Source organism: Protopterus annectens, chromosome 2.part0, assembly GCF_019279795.1.
Source record: "Protopterus annectens isolate FY-2018-M chromosome 2.part0, PAN1.0, whole genome shotgun sequence".
NCBI lineage: Eukaryota > Metazoa > Chordata > Ceratodontiformes > Protopteridae > Protopterus > Protopterus annectens.
Genome location: NC_056728.1, coordinates 988,473,119 through 988,496,189, shown reverse-complemented (window position 1 = coordinate 988,496,189; position 23,071 = coordinate 988,473,119). Strand labels below are relative to the sequence as shown.

The 23,071-nt window shown below is 40.3% G+C and overlaps 1 protein-coding gene across 8 annotated transcripts in view; it reads right to left on the bottom strand.

Moving 5' to 3' along the window:
• MPDZ (multiple PDZ domain crumbs cell polarity complex component) overlaps nucleotides 1–23,071 on the bottom strand; it is a 3,829,210-nt gene that overhangs the window by 277,325 nt on the left and 3,528,814 nt on the right. For all 8 annotated transcript variants that reach the window (XM_044061234.1, XM_044061239.1, XM_044061240.1 and 5 more), the window contains one exon: nucleotides 20,634–20,736. In XM_044061234.1, the coding sequence (XP_043917169.1) occupies nucleotides 20,634–20,736 (103 nt within the window). The remainder of the gene's footprint in view (nucleotides 1–20,633; nucleotides 20,737–23,071) is intronic.

The following is a 23,071-nucleotide window of genomic DNA, read 5'->3' as shown; positions in this document are numbered from 1 at the left end:
TGTACAATGGGAAACTGAGAATATTTTGACAGGCAATATTTTTGCTAAGTCTATTATATGGTACAAGCATTTTGTGGACGATATTTTTCTGTTGTGGCATGATAACGAAGATAATTTGCAGCAATTTTTAAATTTCATTAATACCATTACTCCCTTTTTGAATTTCACATACAAATACTCAAATAGAGAAATAGAGTTTTTAGATGTAAAGATTACAACTGCGGTGGGGGTGCTGCGGTAGCGTTGTCGCCTCACAGTAAGACGTTGTCCTGTTCGATTCTCAGCTAGAGCGTCTTCTGTGTGGAGACATGCGTGAATGGGTGTGCCTTCGTTGAAGGTTGTGCTTCAGGGCTGGCAACTCGACACGTAAAAATCTACTGCCAATCATTAGCAGACCGGAGTTCCGCTGTGGCAACCCCTAACTGGGAAAAGCCGAAAGACTCAACAACAACAAGATGCAAAAGATTACCAAGAGACACACTCAATTATGTTCATACCTCCATGTATAGAAAACCCATTAGAAAGAACAATGTCCTACTTAGTAGCAGTATACATCCTAACTACACTAAAACCAATGTGATCAAAGGACAGATAGTTAGATGCATGAGGCTATATAATGATGATGATAGTTTGTCTCAGGCACTTACCCTGTTAAAAAAATGAATTTATTGAAAGGGGATATAAAGCCAGAGATATAGACAAACAAATTAAAGTGGCTTGGAATGAGAGAAGAGAGAGATAAAAGCCCTATTATGACAGGACGAGAATCAATCAGGATAACCAAAGTAACTATGCCACCAGTACCACGGTAACCAGGAACCTAGAGAATGATGTATTACGCATTCCATTAACATTTGCAAGTAATATCAGTACAGTCTGTGGTATAATTAAAAATAATTTGGGCATATTGTTAAATGTGGATGAACTAGAAGGTGTTATAGGGGATACACCATCTTTTACCTTTAAAAACAACATGTCATTAAAAAGACAGTTGTGCTACAAGAAGTTAGATGGAGATGGAGACCACTGTGCAAGGTTTGATAGGCTAGGTACCTTTCCGTGTAGGTGTACAGCCTGCCCCTTCATATTTGGAAGGGGGCAGTATACACAACTGACTAGAAAGTTCAGCATTGATACACGCTTTTATACAGACTGTCATAATAAGAATGTCGTATATTTTGGTCTCTGTACAAAATGCCCAGCCTACTATGTAGGCAAAACTAATCGGCTGCTCAAAGATAAGAGTCCTAGAACATGTAAGGGACATTAAAAATAAAAGAGAGACAAGTGCGTTAGCGATGCATGTTATAAACGAGGGAGCCACACACACCTTCAAATTTCTAGTGTTACACATTATACAAGAAAAGAAAAGAGGTGGGAACATGAGGAATAAGACCAAAGCCTCAGAACAAGAATGGATAATTAGATTTCAGGCCGACAGACCACCTGGAGTAAATAGTAAGGTTTCGCTGAAACCTTTTCTCAGGAACAGGGCTTTGAAACATTGATTATTATGTTTAGTCACATTTTACCATCTATACATATATTCTACAGTTTTAACACTATCTAACTCTATAGAGCAAGCTTTTACAGTTTTTACATACATTTTTAGTCCACTATTTATATGATTTGATTGTTTATATAGTGTATGTCTTTTTAAATTTTTATTTTCAAGATACTGTCAACTGATTGGATTTGACACATGTATCATTATTTAAACAAGAGCAGCAGTTACTGTAGTATGTCTGAGGAAGCAGAGAGGACTCTGTGAAAGCGCTCACATGTTTTATATATTTTTACTATTTTTTATTAAAGTGTTGTTTTGCAGTGTGTATTCCAACAAGTTGGTGGCTTTTTTGGAACTTTATACTTTTATCGTTGGTTACTTTATCCAGATTCAGGGGATTTGTGTTTGATAGTAACAATATTAAACTGTCTGACCGAAAGGAAATAACTAATATCCTAGCTAACAAATTTAGTGCAAATGTTATTCCCTACACAGTTACAGCTATCCCACAGGTTCCACAATCCCAGCCACCCCCATTTTATTACCATGGAACAAGTTCTCTCAGCTCTTCCAAAAACTAATAATACTTCATCCATAGCCCCTGACAGCATACCAGGTTGTCTGATTATCAGTGCCAAACATGGCCTTTATAAACCCCTATTTAACCTAAGCCTCTCCATTGGTTACATTCCTGAAATCTGGAAAATAGCCATTACAATGCAATTACAAAAGGGTGGTCCAGCCATGAAACTTGGTAAAGAATAGTTGTGTAAAATTCTTGCATAACCATAGATGCCCTTCTCTTTACTGCTGCAGTATTCATAACCTGAATGGTCTCCCACCAGAAGGTGACCCGACATCAGACAGTATACAAAAGTCTTATACTACTCAAGGGTACGTGGTACGTCACACATAGGTTACAGTCAGATGTAGGTCATAAAATTGACATACGCACATACCATCCTCAGAAATTAATGCCCCAGGAGGAATGCCAGACTAAGGATTTGTATGGTCAGTACATCCAAACAAAACAACAGACCGGGGGGGAAGGAGGGAGAGATGGAATACTGCAGCAGTGAATAAGACATCTATGGTTACGGTAAGATTTTACACAACTCTTCTGTGTGCTTTTGTTCACTTGCTGCAGTATTCACAACCTGAGGGAGACTGCCAAAGCTCAAAAAGGAAGGAAGGATCAGAAGAGCATGAAGCTATGCAAAACGGCTTTAGCAAAACCGGCTCTGGATCTGGAGATGCCATCCAGTTTGTAATGGTTGGTAAAGGTAAAGGTATGAACAGACCACCAGGTGGCTGCTTCAAGGATGGTGCTATTTAAGCCCTTGAAGAATGCCTTAGAGGAAGCAACAGCTCTGGTAGAATGGCCCTTCATAGGTGAAGAAAGGCTCATACCATGGAGCGTGTAAGAAAGGGAAATAGTCTTTGAAATACAAGAAGAAATAGTATGCTTGGAAGCAGGTAAACCCAGAGCTTTGGGATGAATATTTCCTGATAGCTTTAGACAACTTAGATTTTATCTAAACAACATTATGTACATCTAAGGAGTGTAGTACCTTCTCACTGTGGTTTTGGGGAGAAGAAAGAAAGTGGGTAACTGAATGGACTGGTAAAGGGATAAACTCATTAAAGACTTTTGGCGTAAAGGAAGGATTTGTTCTCAAGGATACCCTGTCCTTATGAAAGAACAAGAAGGGGGTGAAGCCATAAGCGCTTGCAGCTCTGACACCTTTCCAGCTGAAGTCAAGGTTACTAATAACAGTTTTCCAAGAACAATACTTTAGCGAGGCCAAAAATACATGCTCAAAACGCGCCAGGGTCAGTTTTTCTAAAACAAAATTAAGGTCCCAAGGAAGGGGAATAGGTTTCCTGGGAGGCTTAATGTGAAGGTCGCCCTTAACAAATTGTTTTACCTCAAATCTGGATGCTAGAGGGGAAGAAAGAGGCAGAAATAGCTGACATACGTGCTTTGACAGAAGAATAAGCCAAGCCAGCAGACAGCTTTTCACACAAATAAGACAGAACCACTGAGATTCCTACTGTCAGTGGGTCTTGGTTCTTAGAGAGTCACCAGAGTGAAAATATTTTCCATTTGGAAATGTAAGATTTTCTAGTGTTGGGTTTTCTGGCCTCCTGCAAAACGCTGAGCACGTCCTCAGAGAACAGGTGTCTGAAAGGAATTAGAATCTTATCATCCACAGTGTCAGCTGTAGCATTGACAGGTGTGGATATCAGGGATCCTTTGTTTTGTGTGAGAAGGTCCACTCTGTGGGGTAACATGTGGTGCTGGCCCTTGGCTAACTGCAGAAGAAGGGGAAACCAGTGCTGTCTTGGCCAAAAGGGAGTCACCAGCAAGATTTTTGGTTGGCCCTGTCAAATCTTCAATAGGACCTTTGTGATTAGAGGAAGGGGAGGGAGTGCATACAGAAACATCCCCTTCCAAAAAAAAGAGAGGGTGTCTACTTTCCAAACCAGAGGACTTGCAACTCTGGCACAAAAGTTTGGAAGCTGTTGGTTCAGGGGGAAGGCAAATAAATCTATTTGAGGAATACCACACTGGTGAGCTATGTCCAAGAACACATCCCTGTGAAGTATCCATTCATGGGATTGGGTCAAGGACTTGCTCCAAGAGTCTACCATGAGGTTCCAGTTTGAGGGAATGTACACTGCCTGAATAGTCATGTAGTATTGGGCAAGAAATTCCCATACCAGAAGAGCCAGCCTGCAAAGGAGAGAGGACCTGGTCCCCCCTACTTGTTCACATGCAAGAGGAGTGTCATGTTGTCTGTGAACAGTTTGAGAGGGGCTGGACAAAGAAGAGGGTGAAATGCCTGTAGAGCTAGGAACAACACTCATATTTCCCTGATGTTGATGCGTTTTGTTTTTCTGGGAAGGAGACCAAACCCTCTGAATTGTAAAACTGCCCAAGGCTGCCCCCCAGCCCACTTCTGATGCATGTATGTAGAGTTCTAGGACTGGGGTGAGAGGGTGCAGAGGTAGTCCAGCATTTAGAGCTATTTGTTGGATCCACCACTGCAGTTCCCTCTTTAGACAGGGGCTGAGGGGAACTTTTTACTCTAGTGGGTAAGAATGCTGGGTCCACACATATCTGAGAAACCACTGGAATTTCCTCATATGGAGTCTTGCCAGTGGCACTATGAGAATGGTTCTGGTCATGATGTGAGTCAAGGGGAGAAGAGAGTGAAAGAAGGGCCCAAGGTCCAGCACCTTCTGAGGTGGAAGTGACACTGTCATTATATCTTTCTGGATTCGATAACCCAAGAAAATGTGCGGACTGACTTCCTGAAGTTAATGGTGAATGGCAGTTTTCCAAGGACAGAAATGGTATTCTCCAAATTTTGGAGCAGAGTGTGAGAAGTTGGACCTTGTAAGAGCAGGTTGTCCAGGTATGGATAAAGCTGGATATCCCATAGCCTGTAATGTGCAATCACTGGAGCCAGGCATTTTGCAAATACTCTTGGAGCTGCAGAAAAACCGAAGGGCAAGGCAGAGAATTGAAAATGCCAGGAACCCACAGAAAAAACATAAGAATTTCCTGAACATGGGGTGAATGGGGATGTGAAGATAAGCATCTTTTACATCTAGAGATGCCATGTATTACTGTGGAAAAATAAGAGGAAATAGAGTTTGGAGTGTCAACATTCTGAAGGAAGGGACCTTTAAGAAAGTGTTGAGATGGGAAAAATCCAGGATTGGTCTCTAGGGGCCATCCGTTCTGGGCAATAAAAACATTCCCGAATAAAGCCTTTTTCCCTTGCAGTTTGAGGAACCCTTTGAATAGAGCGCTGTTGCCAAAATTCTTAAAGGAGCTTTGGAAAGTGGGGTAGCTGCTTGGGGGGGGGGGGTGGAGTGCCAAACCATGAAGTATCCTTGTATCCTTTTTTGATTATGGAAAGAACCCAGGTGTCTTGGGTGATGTTTTTCCAGACCCTGTGAGCATCTGAAAGGTGAAGGAAAAGAAGGGAAACAGAGACATTTGCAGGGTAATCACAGACTCCCTACTTTGTCAGGAAAGGGCTTTTTTTGTTGAGAGGGTGTCTGAGAACCCCTAAGCTTCTGTTGCCTCTTTTCTACTCTGAAAGTCTTACTGGAAGAATGTTGAGTGCGGCTGTGGATGAAGATAGGTTTAGATGGGAAATTTCTATGAAACCTTGGTACAGGAGAAACCAAGATGCGTTTCAACTCCTTCAGTTTCTTAGTTTCTGCTGACAGACCAAATACGGCCGAATTATCTAATGGTGCATTCATTAATTTAGATTTGAAGTCATCTTGAAGGGGCTGCAACCAAAGTCAGGAAAATCTTCTGAGAACTGAACCAGTAGCAGCTGCCCTGGCACAAGCCTCTGCAGCATCATAGCTGCATTTAACAGAGTGTCTTGCCACTAGGGAGGAAGTTCCCAAGATAGAGAGGGCCAAGGCTCTTCCTTCAGAATCTGGAAGATCTGAAATGGTACTTGAGGCCCGAGACAAAAGCTCTAGGGAGTATTCTGTCATATGTGTCTGCTAACTGATGGCCGTGAAAGCCAGGGTGGCTGAAGTATAGGCCATTTTTCCCATTCTCTCAAGGGTTCTACTCTTTTTGTCTGATGGGAGAAGGGTGGTAGAAGGAAGTATCCTAGATGGCTTACGTGTAGCTACAGAAATGAAGGCTGGGTCTGCAGCAGGACACCTAAAGAGGAACTTACAATCCTCAGGAACCTTGTCAATCAGTCTGGCTTCTTGGAAGCCAAGGACTGGGAGTCTGGGGTCTGGCAAGCATTGTGAAAGGCATCCAGAAATGCAGGATGCACTGGTGGAACTGCACAGGTGCCAGGGAGAACAACTTGTAGAAGCCGATAGTATCTTTTTTTAGACATCAGAAATTTGGGACATGTCCCAATTAAAGTGTTCTCCCATTTTCAGAAGAGTTTCACCAAATGAAATCTCTTCTATAGGGGAATCAGCACCAACTGCTTCCTCCTCAGGGGAAACATATTCCTGAGGAAAGGGAATTTCTGTTAAGTATTCCAAGGATTCCTCTTCATCAGAGGAATCACTGTTCCTAACCCTTTTCTGAGAAGGAAGGGGAGCAGCGGTAGAAAGCAGGCACAGAAGAAGGTGGACTGAGTGCCGTGAAAGCCTAAAACAAGCTTTGGGAAAAGGCCTGTCAATCTGTTCATGCCTCTTTAGCAGGGGACAGATGCTTGTTTTTTTTGTGTGTTTTCTTGGCAGGAGAAACAATTTTATGCAACGCTGGAGGACCGGACGAAGGCCTGCCCTCAAAAATGAGTGACTCAACTTCTTCTTTCACTAGAGTTTGTGGTACCCCCCCCCCCCCCCCGGCCCTTTGTAACAATGAACCTAGGTTCCCCCAGCGGCATTCTGAACTGATTTCTGTTCTACCTCCAAAGACAAATTTTCGGCTAAAGTCAAGGCGGACTCAAAATTGGGCTTGGTTTGTGAATCCATGCCTCAAGTCGGATGTGCATCCAGGCTAACACCTCAGGAGATACGTCTGATGGTGGACGTGCAGCAGAAGCTGCAGGCCCTGGTTTCTTGGCCTTGTGCTTCACTGTCTAGGCATCAGACCTCGAGGTACCTTACATACCCTCAGCTAACAACTTAAGCTGCTGGTTCTCTAAATAGACAGCAAGAGAAGAGAGCCTGCTTCTAAGGGTCTTGGGTATGAAGGACTGGCAAATGCTACAGGACTTATGGTTGTGGCTAAGCCCTAAGCAAAACAGACACTGTAGATGATTATCCTTATGTGGATTTTGTCTTCCACACTGCTACTTGCCCCTCTTGGATGACATAACCAAAACAGCAGTACAGAGAAAATTTTCCCCAGCAGAGCACTTAACTGAAAAAAGCTGAAGTCAATTACTGAAATGATCAGCCTGACAATCAGAATGGCGGCAGAAACGTTCTAAGGATGGTACATGCATACATCGCTTTTATGGCCTACGTCTGACATACTGCATACCCTTGAGTAGCATAAGACTTTTGCATCCTGTCCAACGTCTGGTCATCTTCTGGAAGGAGACCCCTCAGATTATGAATACTGCAGCAAGTGAAGAGAAGGACATCTATAGATCTATTTGTCTCATATGTAAAACTATTGAGCGCATTATCTCAGACTTTATTAATCTGTATTTTGAAAACCTCTTAATTCTGGACTCCCATCAATTTGGATCTGTCAAAGGAAGGCTCTCTCTCTTTAACTTTATTGATGTCTTTGAAAAAAGTATCTGAACAAGTGGAAAGTGGTTATGCAGTGTGTACAGCATATCTAGACCTTGCTAAGGCTTTTAACACTATTCCCATGCAGGCACTACTGATGGACTTGTAAATCTGAATATAAATCTATACTGTGCTTGTCTGACAGAACCCATGTGGTTAGATTAGCAGGTGCAACTTCTAAAAACAAAAAAGTTACCAGTAGTGTACCACAGGGGTCAGTTTTAGGCCCTCTCTTATTTGGCATATATTTCTCAGACCTTTAGGCCAGCACTTCTGGCCTATGGTTAACTAACTTTGCAGATGACTGTAAACTAGGTGTTTTTATTTAATCTTCAGCTGACTCACAACTGTTCCAACATGGTTTAATCCATGTCAACAAATGGTGCAAGAAGAATGGTCTCAAATTAAATGTAAAAAAAGTACATCATATTCATTTTGGCAAACAAAACAGTTTCACCTACCATATACAAGATGCACTCCTCCAATAAGACACTGTTGTAAGGAATATGGGTGCTCTGCTTGGTAACTCCTTATCATTTGACCATCAAGTTCTGCAACAGCTTGGAAAGCCTTTTTTCTGGCCCATCTAATTTCCAAAGGCATCTCCACTAAATACAAAGAAGGCTTAATTCCTCTTTACTTATATCTTATCAGGCACATTACTGAATATAATGCACCTCCCTCCCCATAAATTTGTGCTAAAGAAACAAAGTAGACCAAAATACAACAGTTAAACATTAAACCCAAAAGCTTACCTCTCTTTTATTGCATTACCTACAATTCCCACTGATTGGTTTCCTCAACAACTGCTGCTCCTGCAGACAGTGCTACACCACCTGCTGACATAGCAAAAGGTTAGTTAACCTTGCTCCTGTGGCATTACAACACCACCCTCCTCCCAGAATGCACTGTGACACGTAAAAGCCACACACAGGTTTCTGCGCCATCTCTTCACCATCCTCTCAACCCCTAACACGGTGGTGTGAAAAGCTGACCAGGTATGTCCTCTGCTTGGGGAAAATTCAATGTAAAATGTCCATAGAATAAAACTATATGTATATGTTGATTTAAATTGCGAATCCAACAAACAGTCATCATTAACTTTTCATTTGTTGCGTTCTTATCACCTGTACAGCATTTTATATGTTAGAACTGGTTCTCACTATGTAATTTGTCTACCTCTAAGGTTATTTGCATCGCGTTTTGATACAATTTGCAGTGACACATGTATTTCAACAAGCTTTACCGTGTTTTTTTACCTTTCCTAACTTTTAACTGCTAGAAAGAATCTGGAACATGTGTATGTCCACTATAATGCTGCGATAAGCTATATGCAATAGCATCTTACTAAACTGGCTGCATTTCCTATGACAAATACCTTGAAAAGTGTTTTTAATCTGCTTTCCAATATTTAGCCGCTGGCTATTGGTATTTGTTATATGATTAAATCATGCAGTCTTCTGCATGTCACTAATTATTTTCAGCGTTGCCAGGCTAATAATTAAACATTCAGAATAACTGTGACAGCCAAGTCAAGATCTTAGTAGCCAACTGCTGCCAGGATATCTTGTTATTTTGCATCTAAGGAATATAATCGTTTAAATTGTTATATGACACTTGCATGGCTTATTGTTACTTCTATGTTTAACTCGCATTAGCAGGCCTAATACCCCTAAGTTGTCTGACTGTATTGGTAGATTTAATACCTAGCTGCTAAATGATGTTAGCTGTACTGCTGATGTTAATATCTAGCTGCCAATGGACATTAGCTATATTCCAAACTGCTTCTATTTCATTTAATTTAACTATTTGCTGGTCGCCGCACCCTACTACCTAGCTGTGACTAGACTGTTCTCTTTAGCATTGCCAGGACATGGACTTTCACTTTGTTAGATTGTGTCTAGCATTAGACAAACTATCATTACTTGTTGCTCTTAGTATGCATAATTTTACCATTTGGAAACAGATTGCCTAAATTAAGCCTGTATTAATAAGAAGCTAAGTGTTTTGTTAACTACATTTATAGCATTACTCCAGCTGCTCATCTCCTTAACCAATCGTCAGTCTCAACTACTCTGCCTCTCTCTACCTCCTATTTCTCTCTATACTACTCTTTTCTTAGAAAACATTTCCCTCCTACTCTCCTCATTTTTTCGTCCTTTTCTCATTATTACATTACTGCAGCCTTTATTCTGAGTTATCCCTCCCCTCCTTCACCCTCCAAGTGCCTCTACTGCTGTCTTACCATAGGTAACGCTGTCCTCTTGGACCTTTATCTCCCCTCCTCCTCTCTAGTGACTTGCGCTAGCTAAAACTGCTACTATTTATCTCATCCTTATCCTCTTCTCTATCTTTGTTTTACAGGTCACCGACACCTAAAATAAGCTTTGTTTAACCCCAGCCTATGTTGAAGACCACCCACTCCCTTTAAGAGTGCTGCTCCATCAGAGGAATTCATCTCCAGCAACAGTGCAGGTATTGATTAATGTATGTGACATTGTATACATAAGTAACCCTGTCCTTACTGGCCTTCTTTGTAAGTTATTGTTCCTGGTCAGCTACAGCAAATCACTGTGTTCCCCTCACCCCACTACCTCGGTTTTCTCAGGCCACTGACCTGTTCTCCTTCCTACCTACCCTCATACCTAGCCTCTCTCTGCTAGTTCCCTTAACTTGCCTATCTCCTTTTGTAACCTCAAACCTCTACCTATTTCTGTCATCTAGCCTGTAACTGACTTATTTCACTCGCACAGTTTCTCAACTCGCAACCCTAGACCTAGTGCCTCCCCTTTCCTTACCAGAGTCTCCCTACTCACCTCTCTAGCCTAGCTCCCAGCTTAGTTACTACTCAATCCCTCCCCATAAATTTGTGTTAAAGAAACAAAGTAGACCAAAATACAATCGTTAACCACTAAACCCAAAAGCTTACCTCTCTTTTATTGCATTACCTACAATTTCCACTGATTGGTTTCCTTGACAACTGCTGCTCCTACAAACAAAGCTACCCCGCTCTGCTCACTCCGCTCTCCTACCCCCATTACCACCCACCCCATATCACAAACTTATAGCTATAAACCACACCCTCCATTAACACTCCCAACCACCCAATCAATTCAAACCTACCATCCCCCATACAAAACACTTCACCACACGCTGAACATTAACACCCTTACACAACCCCCAACCTCTACAGTTATAGATACTACTCCTCCACAGCTATACTTACTACTCCTATACATACACCACTCTATCTAAACATATAAGATGTACTCCCCACAGCATACCCAACTACTAAAACCAGTATTATACACACTATCTTCTCTCTACTCCTGCTCTCCATCCTCACCTCCTACCACACTAAACTTTATATCAGCACCCCAACACAATGGCAAACAGAATCCATAGCCAATTCCATAAAACTAGGAAATTTCCCTATGTCACCATCAGACCTTGCCTCCTCTTAACCTTTTGACTACTTATATAATAAACCAACAATAAAACTAACCCTCACTCTTTCCAAACCAAACCAGAATAATACACAAACTTAATAAACTCTACATATACCTACCCCAAAAACTCACCTGCTGTGGAGACATCCAGGTCCCAACTCATCTATCAATACTAACTTAAATCAGACAAATGCTCTACACCAAGATCTATCTCTTCTCTCTTCCTCTTAAACATAAATGTAATACACATTCTTAACAAAATTCAGGACCTTCATGCCCTGCTAGGCTTATACAAACCAGAGACAGCTGTGTTAACCAAAACTTGGCTTAAACCAGAACATCACAATAATAAGATTACTCCCCTGGATACAATATAATACGTAATGACAGAACAGGGAAAAAAGGAGGAGGCATAGCCATAGTTTTCCAAAATCATCTCACTATAGAACAATTTGAGTGCAATTCCCAAGAAGTCAAAGATATAGAACTAATATTTGCTAAACTAAAACTAAACTCCAGAAAACATATAATTATTTCAGGTGGCTATATCCCACCAGGCAATAACATTACTAAACTGGAAAGCCTGCTATACTGGATGTCTACCTCCCTTCCACAAAAAAACATACTATTAGGAGACTTTAATACCATTAGAGTCGAAACTAACTACGCCCTTGGCTAACAAAAGAGGCAAAAACTATAATGAAAAATAGAGATAGAGCCTGGTTACAATTTCATAAATACAAAACCACTGCCTTGAAACAAAACTATTTAGAACTCCGCAACAAAGCCAAAAAACAAATTAAACTAGACAAAACTAATTACTATAAAACCATGCAAGAAAAATTTGCTCATAACCCTCAAAGATTCTGGGCCACAATAAATAGTTTACTGCACCCTGGAAAATATACCACTCCTACCCCTGTATTAACAAATAACCATGATAACACCCCCACACAATTCAACAAATTCTTTATCGAAACAGTCCAAGTCCTAGCCAACACCCAAAATTGTATTACCAACCCCATACCAAAAGTCACCCATACCCACCTCAATAGACAAAACAATTCCTATAGTTTTTCCCTGCACCCAGTGCCTACTAAAACTATTACTAAACTCCTGAAAAAAACTTAAACCAACCACACTGGCGGCAGACAAATTTGAAGCCGACTTCCTTTAGATAACAGCTGAGGCCATAGCCTATCCCATATCCATTCTCATAAACAGGTCAATATCTGAGTGCATAGTACCCACTTTGTGAAAAATATCACATATTATACAATGACTGGCCCTAAACATTCAAAACCGAGCACGCTGATTGGCCAACCCAACCAGTGTGCCCGTTGTAAATCCGAGAATATACTAATGGAAAAAGGTCCAGTCACCCAGGCTTCTATTAGTATATCCCCTGGTTTCTTTTTTTTCTTGTCCAGAGGTAGCAACGGAGAAAGGAAGACCTCCGTCACTTTAATCTCACTATGTTAAATGAGTTTAACATAGCTAGATAGCTTAAAAGAAGCAATGGAGATCTTCCTTTCTCCGTTGCTATTTTTAAAGATATCTCGCTATGTTAAACTCATTTAACATAGCGAGATACTTAAAAAGCAACAGAGATCTTCCTATCCATTGCTACCTCTGCACAGCATTTATGTACTGTGTAAGCGTGGGAATACGACCCTTACGCATGCACAGTACATCAGAAATGCCCCAGGATACCTGTGGAAGGGTAGCACGGAGTCATTAAACAATGACATTATTTAAGAAAAGTAAGTTTTTTTTTCTTAAATAATGTCACTGTATAATAGCAATAACCCACAGTTGGGTGTGGGCAATGCTGGATTTACCCACAGTTCCCTTTGTTTGGTCACGAGGGCGAAGCCCTCGTGACCAAACTACACCAAACGTGGGTAAATCCAGCATTATCCACACCCATCTGTGGGTTATTGCTTAATTATTCCACTCCACTCACATATTTACATAGTATACATTTTATTTATTATTTTTCATATAATAATGGTCTAATTTTAAGCATCATTTACCAACCCAATTGTATTTGTTTTTTGTCTTGGGTTGGTAATGGTAAACTTCATTACTAACCTTTTTTAGATGATTAAGATTATCATTTGGGCAACATGGTTTATATAGTCAATGTTGCTTTAAATGATTCATGCTGCATGACATCATGTTCTTGGGCTTTCCCAGCCCATTGGCTCAGCAGGTTTGTGTAAGGTTTTTAAACTGGGAAGTGAATAGGTTTTACTTGTCTGAAGAAGCTGAAGTATTTTGGACAGTGAAAGCACTTACATACAATAAACAGCTGGATATTCCATTGCCTGCTCGTTTTCTTTTCTTATTCCACTCCACTCCACAAAGGAGGTAAATCCCTAGAGCTCACCAACTACTGCCCAATAGCAATTCTATCACCTTTATCAAAAATATTAGAGAGACTAGTTCACTCTCAACTAATGCAGTACCTCCTGAAAATAACCTATCCAATTCTCACCATGGCTTTAGACCATCCCATAGCACCACCATAGCACTACTCTCATTTGCCAACATAATCAATCACCATAGAAACAAGTGACTATTCATATCCTCCATATTCCTAGACTTATCTAAAGCCTTCAACATGGTAAACCATAGCATACTTCTCGAAACTCTATCTACCCTTAACATAAACTCCTCCACTACAACATGGTTTATTAGCTGCCTATCAGGCCGTCAGCAAGCAGTGCTATGGCATGACCAGTTGCCCTCCCTACTACCAGTATTCATCGGTGTCCCTCAAGGATCCATTCTTGGTCCTTTGCTATTCTCCCTATTTACAAACCAGACAGCTGTGTCCTCACTCTCTGCCTCAGTAGTGCAATATGCAGACGACACTACCATTGTATGTGCTGCCCCACCTTAAATGAACTACAAACCATAACTCAAAATAATTTTGCATTAGCTGAAGCATGGTTCACTAACATCAAATTTATTCTTAATCCCAAAAAAAACAACCTAATTCTCTTTGGTCCTAGTAGACCTCCTCATCTAAGCAGTGATTTCACTATAATCTCCAAAGATAACATCAAAATCACCCCAACAACCCCCACAAAACTGCTAGGTGTAGTAATCGATAATAACCTCAGATATGACATTCACATACCCCAAACAATCAGGAAAGTAAACAAAAAGCTTGGTCTCCTTTATAGGAACAAACAGTGCATGACCAAGAATACCAAATCCACAACTGCAAGAACTCATCTCTTATCCATCCTCTTTTATGCCTCCCCTATACTGACAAATCTTCGCCACACCGAACTTAACAAAATGGAATCTTATTACAAGATTGCCAAGTTTGCATCTGAGGCCTCAAGCAGCTCAACTGGCTTGAGCTGCCCCAACTATTGTTACTTAATCAACTCTCAACAGCACACAAACTTTACTACTTGCCTGACAAAACCCCAGCACTACAGTATCTAATTCAGCCCTACACAACCTCCAGAACTTTAAGGTCTAGTAACCACAAGTTTATAAATGTCATCAAAAACAAAAATGATGTCAGTAAATATCTCTTTGCCTGCACTATAGCCAGAATCTGGAACTCACTCCCAAACCACATTACTTCTATAACCTCTGCCTTCCAATTTAAAAAAAAAGCTCCTCAAAACCCACAATTCAAACAACTGGCTTTGCTCTTGTGACTCTCCAGGTTAAACCACACCACTGCAGTGTTGCATGAATTCTGCTAAGGATCACCTGTTTCTTCCTCTAGTTTCCCAGGTATACTTGTTCTACCCCAATCATAAATGCTTTTCAGAATGAAATCCCATCGTACACAAAAAATTAATAAATAAAAAATGTACTTTTTTCAATTATTGTACTTTTTTCAATCTTATAATGTACTGTATATAGTCCTTACAACAAGAAATTGTTAAACTCTGCTTATTACATGCTGAAATGTAGTCTTGTAATGTACTGTATATATTCCTTTCAACAACAGGTTAATATCTGTATATTGCATGCTGAAATGTATTCCTAGATGTAAGCTCAAATCTTCACTATGTACTGTACTGTTATTTGGAACTTTTCTCCCTGGGCCTCTGCTGAAAATGGACCTGTGTCCAGTCAGACTTTCCCGGTTATCAAATGTAAAACAAAATTTAAAAAAATGTACTATGTATTTATCTAATCATATCATACATCTTGAGAGATCTCAGGGATTCATAACTAAAAAAGTTCAGTGTCTTCAAAAATCTTAATTATCAGGAGAGACTGTCAGTCGTCTTTCTCGACTCAGTCTCTTACAGATTAAATCGTGGAGATCGATGTCTAGTCTTTCATGCCATGAAAAAGAGCCAACTCTATTTGATCTCTTATTCCTTCTCAGGACTACTGGTACATCAAGAACTTGGTTAAAGGAAGTAACAAACTCTGACTACATGTCAAGCAGAGTAGCACCCTTGCCACATTCCAGATAAACCTAGACAGCTGGATGAGCAGTCTCAAATTCTCTCCCAGTCTACCTTGTTTTGTCCTCCTTAAGGCTAGAGGGAAATACTGAATAGGGTTTTTTGGCTATATTTGAAATGGTCTACAGCCTGATTGTTTTGTACTTACCTATAAACATACGAACCTATGAACCCATGTTAACTCAGGCAGTCCTCATATTCTGTTCTATCCTGTTTGTCCCAGTATGAGCATTCATGTCTTTCGTTATCAACACCAGCTCATATAGTTCTGCTTTATCTAGTAGGTCCTGCAACTGCTGCCTGAATGCACTCTTTTCCTCACTATCACAACCTGGAGTATAGGCTTTGATTATGAACACCGAGCTGCCTTTACACTAATTCCTATAGGACTATCACTAACTCTGACAGCATGCATCATTGTCTTCTGAAAACTCTCCCCACTACAATTCCCACATCATTACTAGTCTGTCCACCCACTAAGTAGGACAGCCTGGATCCCAAGCAAAGTGGATTTGCTGCACTGCTCTTTCACCTTACTTCCTGGATACATAACATGTCCAGTCTCCTCCATAATACTATGTCATCTACATCCAAGCTACATCCTCTTGGAGAACCAATATTCAATGCAGTGATTCTTAATTCAATTTTGGCAGGTTGATTGGTTTCACATACATCTTTCCCTCAATAGAACTATCCTATCCCAGATAACCCAAGCTGGGTAACTGGACATCAGCCACCCAGTAGCCTATTAATTCAGGGCTGCTGATCTTTATTTTGGGCACATACTAGCTAACAGAAACATCCTCCCACCATTTGCATAGGTCTCTGGCGTAAGTTGGAGTAGGCTGGGTCCTCAACCTATTTATCATCATTAAATACCAATGTTCTTCTTTGGAGACATTAATCAACATGACCACATTACCTACAACCAATTTTACATCAAGTGGTAGTCCTGACATGGTACTCAGTTTGTGGTCATGTTCTCCTATCTAGAGGATACTGAGCAACACAGTTAATGTCTAAAGTGGTTGGTCTGCACAGCTTTTCCCCCTGATAGGCACATCCTAGTGTCTTTGCTGCTGTCTATGACTCCATTCCATTTTAGTTGAGGCGGAGATGAAACCACAGCAAATTTTAAGGAGATGAGAGGAACCCCACTGACTCATAGAGAGACCATCTTATTTTACATAAAAGTTATCTATATGGGTAAAATTCAGTTACTGACTGGTAATTACATTACATGGATGACAGCGAGGAAGGAATTTGGAGAAAGTAAGTGAAAATCAGCCAGAAAATGAGAAAAGAAAGAAAAAAATCTCCTTCTCAGAAAAATCTTGCAGCTGATTACTAAAAAGCAGTTGGATTGCTCTTTATCAAAAAAAAGCAAGAGGAAAATGCCTGTACAGCTTTATACCTAAGCAACATGTAGGAATGCTACATAATGAACTTCTTCAGATTTTATGTGGTCTTGGGTAAAATGCTAGCAAATGGACAGACTAGCTCAGGGTAAACTCTGTCACCATTACCTAGAATTAAAGAAGAGCTAGTTCTAAGTGAAACATTAACCTCACTGAAAGCAGCATAAGGACCTTTGAATATAACATTTAGTCATTTTTATATTGTCCTTGTTGAAGAAAAGACCACCAAGAAATCCTTGAGTGATGTGTTAGCTGTCTCAGATGGTAGAAGAGCTAACCTTTCTAATGGGGTCTCAGAGTACTCCGTTTAAAAACTGCTTTACAGTAGTGATGCAGGTCAGAGGAGAAGATAAGCTGCAACAGCTAAAAAAAACTCTAAATGAGGTGCAAGCCAGTAGAAAAGCCTTGTTAGAAAAATTAACATCTCGTAGACAGAGAAGGCTGTATGCACTACACCGTGGTCCCCACATGAAATTAAGAAACTCTTCCAATTTTACAGTAAGACTTCCAGGCAATGGGTTTTCCTGGCTTTATGTAAAACACAACACTTCAATGAAAAAGTTGCCCCAGAGAGGGAATAATCAAAATTCTGTTCTTTAGTCTGCTAATCTGAAGTGCTTAAGGTCTGGATTAAGCAGAATCATTCCTCCCACCCCCACCCACCCTCATAGAGGATATTGGTAGATGCATGGGTTCTTCCTTGATCAGCTGTACCAGCTAGAGTTGTCTTGGCCAGAGAGAGATTTTGAGGTTTGCCTATAAGGTTTAACTTTTCTTGCCTTAACTTTACCAGAAATCACCATAACAGGAAGAAAGGAGGAATGTGTAAAGCAATTCTCTGCCTCACTTGATTGAGAATGCATCCATTACTCCAACCTCTTGCATGGGTAAAGTGCAGTAAACTTTCTTGCTCTAACAGTTTGAGACAACATACGAAAATCCATATTCATGGTCCCTGCTCAAAGTCCTTACCCATGGATGGGTAAGTCTGGGGAAGATGTCAGAGTCCAAATTCCTTTCATGGTAGCAAAGGACAGATGTGCTCCTTTAAAATGCCAAGAAGATGTAGGCAGAAGAGATGAAGGAGAACCAAAGATGAAACTCATGTTTTATAAAAAGGTCCCACACTATCATAACTAGTCTGCAAATTTTGACAGAAGTAGGTCCTTGTTGCTTGCTGATGTACCACATTACATTGATATCTTATGAGCATCAGGACCGCACAAGCTTACAGCTAAATGTGATGATATGTACTGCACACATCACAAATAACACATCCGACATCAATAAACTTGGCTGTGATCTGCTGTTCTCACCTACCTTGGACTTTCAGGTGGAGGTTCTTTTGAGCTCCCATAGCAAAGGACAAGGCATCCATGGGTCAAGGACTCAGAACTATGCCGTCCTTCAAATGGCATTTCTGGGCATGTTAGGTCTGCAATTGGTGTACCTACTATCTGAACTCTTTCCTAGAGAAAGGTGATCAGAGACTAGAACTCAGTCCAAAGGGTGAAGGTATTGCTCCCATAGGTTCAATAAGTACCAGTGAATTCTCCTAATGTAGAGCTCTGCAAGACACACTACAAGGAAGGGAAGAGACAGGTAGCCTAATACCTTTAGGAAGACTCTTGATGACCATGTGGTTCTTCCTTAGAATGAAGTATCTAGACTGTCTGTAGGAGATGCAGTCTGTTTTGTAAGATGTTTAATAATGCCCTGGAAAAAAAACTTCCTGGTGGCCAGGATGAACTTCTGCTGGTTGAGGGTGATATCCAAGCCAGTCAAGGCAGTGGTTTGTGTAATCCAGGGTTCTGGTAACCTTATTCCTGGAGCCTACCATGAAGGAGGCAGCCAACCAGATACTGATAAAGCTAAGCATTTGATGAGTACCCTAGGAGTACAGAAAGCCTAAATGTCAAAGCGCTGAATTCAAAGTGCTCTGTATGTGCGTTAAATCTAACAAATCATCAGTGCTCTTTTGGAGAGATATATAGTATTTACATCCTTCCCATTCAGAGTTACCAAAAGAGCCCTCCTACAAAAAATTATGTAAAAGAGACGGCAGAGGTTAGCATCTTGAAATGATTTACTCATAGGAATTTAGCCTGGATAGGTATCCAATAGCCAAACATTATGGGCATCAGGAAAAGCCTTGGGTTAAGCCTGCTCCCTGCTCTGATAAGAAATAGTCTTTGGCTGCTGACTAAAGTATCTGCTTCACAATAAGGATCGCTACAGAATGCTGCCCTGCAGCATGTTAAAGCATTCCCAAAAAGGGACAATTCTATCCTACTGCAGTTACTTTTCTTAACTGGAGAATCGGGATAAGGTCAAACAACATTTCTTTGTATCGAAAGCACTCCCCCCTCCTAGAAGGTGAGGAAGAGAAAGAAGTATCTACAAGGAGGACATATACAAAACTGGAATTACCCACAGATGTAGTCAAGCCAAACAGTCTTTCTGTATGTGTTGAGGAAGGCAAAGTAAAACTATGAAGGTCTTTTTGACTAGGGGGACCCACATCCCCAGCCTCTGCTATAATGGCTGCTTCAAAGTCCTTTTTCAGCTTTAACCGCTCCATCCTAAACTGTTTCCTGAAATAACAGCCATTGTTTAGCAGGACGATTTCTACTGGATTTTGGAAATGAAGGGCAAAGTACCTGTTTACAATGTTTCTTCTATTTCTTCCAAGTCTGCTGGATAGGTCTAGTGAAAGAGTTGAATCAAAAGATCTTTTTCCAAGGGTACCGAAGCTGCCATTCAACATCATGCAGGAACATGAATCTTAAGCTACACATGCCTTTTTTACTATGATGGCAGCTGCTTCTCTGGTTCAAATATTGACAGCACTGCAGATGAGCCTAATTTGCATGCCTACCAAATTTTAGGGCACTGTTGGACAGTCTATGGAAACTTTTCAAAATTTCACCAGGTGCACAAACCATCAAAGCTCTCCACCACTTAATCAATGAATTGGCCTACTGTCTGGAGATAAGGATGTGTAAACTATCCCCCAAAAACTAATCTGATTTTTTTTCTCTACCAACAGCTAGCAGGCTCACTATCCAGAATTAACCTGAACCCCCTTTGTATGACAGTATAATCATAAGCCTGTCACGGAACAGAAACATTAAAGGAGAGTTATCTTATGATTTACAAATGTCATTGTACATTTACTTCGCCACAGTCTTTCTGGTTGGGTTCTAAGTACAACTGCAACAGTACCTTCATTGTTTTGTTTCCATCTTAAATGCTAAATAGATTAGAACATAGTGCTTAGTGGCTTCTTTTAAAAATGCTGTCATTGTTTAGTGAGATACAAATATGAAACAATATATCTATTTTTATTTCTAATCCTTCAACATGAGGAGATAGGAACAGGGTGAAAATGAGGCATTATTTTGCTACTACAGTACTTCTTTTCTAACAGTAATGCCATAACCAGCACCTGTGACTTATAACAACACGTGCTCCAAGTAGCTATGCACTGCTGCGTAAACTTACTCAGAAAATTGTTCTGTGTAATGTACCAACAAGGAAGGCAACTTACACATCTTCTTCTGTACATCTTCAGACATATCTGCTGCAGTGGCTCCTGTATTTGGGAAACTGAATGATGTCAAGCTGCCAGTAACCTCATTTCCTTCACTGACCTAAAAAGCAATAAATCAATAAATTAAATAGCATAAGACTCAAGAAATTTTCCATCACTACCAGTTAACCTTTTTAGAATAATCCTCAAAAAGAAAACATCGATGCTGACTTTATTCAACATAACATTCAGCAAGAAAGTTATAAACAATACCATTATCAGTGGTACTGCTGTCCGTTTTCAATTAATTCTATGACATAATGTCATGGTACTGCCAATGCATTAATAGGAAAACAAGGGGGCTGATAAAATGTAACTACTCACTTGGGATTAAATTTAACAAGTGACTCACCAAGTGTAAATCTAAGAAACACTAGCAAAACACTCAAAGATGCAACTATAGCAATACACATTGTTCCAGGTCAAAAGAGAAACAGTGCAGTGCAAGTGTGCAAACTGTATGTACACATGTCACAACACTACTTACAAAAGCAGTATGGAGTGTCACAGCTGCTGTGATGTAGCAGGAACATCTTACAGATGGAACAGACTATTGAAGACATCTACGTGCCAAGCAAAAAATACCAAGTTAATTAAAACAGAAAAGACCACAATAACTACATGTGTATACGGAGGCACAGCACGTATTATAAAAGAAAAGGATCCAGTGGTGACAATATCCCTTAACAAGTAACTTCTTACAGTATCATATGATTTATTATGGAAACTTTCACGAGTCTGAAAATGAGATCATACTCCTTTCCTGTCAATTATCTCTGAAGTTCCCATGCTTGGGGCCACATTCCATGATGTCACATGCTGCATAGAGTGTGCATCTACTCCGTGCACCATCCAGGTTGCCTCCAAGTCTCAACTGTATAGATTTCTGCAGAATGTTCAGATTTTTGGCTCACATCTTTGGCCTGTTCCTCTATTTTCCCGGCAAATCACTGGGATGATCTCAAGATTGTAATTACTAAATAATGACATACATTTGAGTTTCAGAATTCAAATCTGTCAGAAAATGTATATTAAAACAAACCCTGTCACTCTAGCAACTTTCTAAATTTATAAGTACAATATTTAAAATATGTCCCTATTTGTACCCCCATTTTGTCAAGCTTTGTACAGATTTTTTGCATTAAGAGGTTGAGAGGTAGCATATACCTGTAAATCTAGAAGAACAAAGGAAACCTATACTGTACTAGGACATTAGTGCGCGCATATATGTGTAGTTATGGATCTATGAGTGTCATCACCTGATCAAATGTATACAATGCAAACACCCAGGACAGCAACATCAAAACATCAAATGAACAAATATCTACACATTCTGCATGCTCCGAGAATTACCCAAAAGTGGACTAAACCAACTGCAAGTATTTTTTGAAGGAGGCAATTCCCCCCCAAACCCCCTAATTATATATACTCAGAGATCACACAATATCCAGGGAAAAGGAACATTCCCCAAACCTGGGGTTATTGAGCGTGCACATCTGTCAACCATCTGTCTGCATTGATCAAATGGTGTCGACCAAACAGGTGTCAGCAGTGTGTCCATTCGACTGGGTGTCCTACAAACCCTCACTCATATGCTGATCTGGTTGACAGAGTGTGATTTTTTTTTAAGTCAAGTGCATGTTTGGTCAAGCTCTGGAGATGTTGAAAACATGAAGATGGATTGTGAAAGATGAATGCTGGTTACGCATGTTAATACCAAACCCTTTGGATATATTGAAAGTTTTGACATTAAAGTACCAGTGTGTATGTATGTGTGTGTGAAGTGTTTGTGGGTTATGGTTAGAGTAGGAACCAGGTAAGAGGATAGATATGGTGTTATGCTTCTGTGTTAATACATGTGGTAGCTTGTTAATGCTGCAACTTTTGGATATACATAAAGTTACAGCATTAGGGAGTGGAAGTATTTGTGCAAATGCTTTGGGTTATGGTTAGGGGTATGGCTAAGTAAGGGGAAAACTGCAATGTTGTGCATTATATGAGGTATGCAATTGGGTTGTGTGCTAGTAGTGTTACAGAAAAGGTTTTTCTATGGTAACGTGTAGGGTTAGCAAGCATTAGTAATGTGTTGCAGATGAGCTACAGAAAAACTCTGAATTCAAATGTCCAAGTTGCATCTCACTGCGAGTGTACTTAATGAAAACACATAAATAAATCTAATGTATAGTGTTAGTTCATCTTACAGGCAAGGAAGTACAGTACATAAGGTATTAAACACATTTAGTATTTAGGAAGAAGAGAAAGACAGCATCTTTCTTGAACAACACACTTCAGGCTTATTCTAAGCCAAAGAAGAATTTATCATATGTTAAGATTTATTTTACACAAGAAATCAAAGGATTCTTGTAGTGCTGTATCCAGAGAGTTTGGTGCCTGAG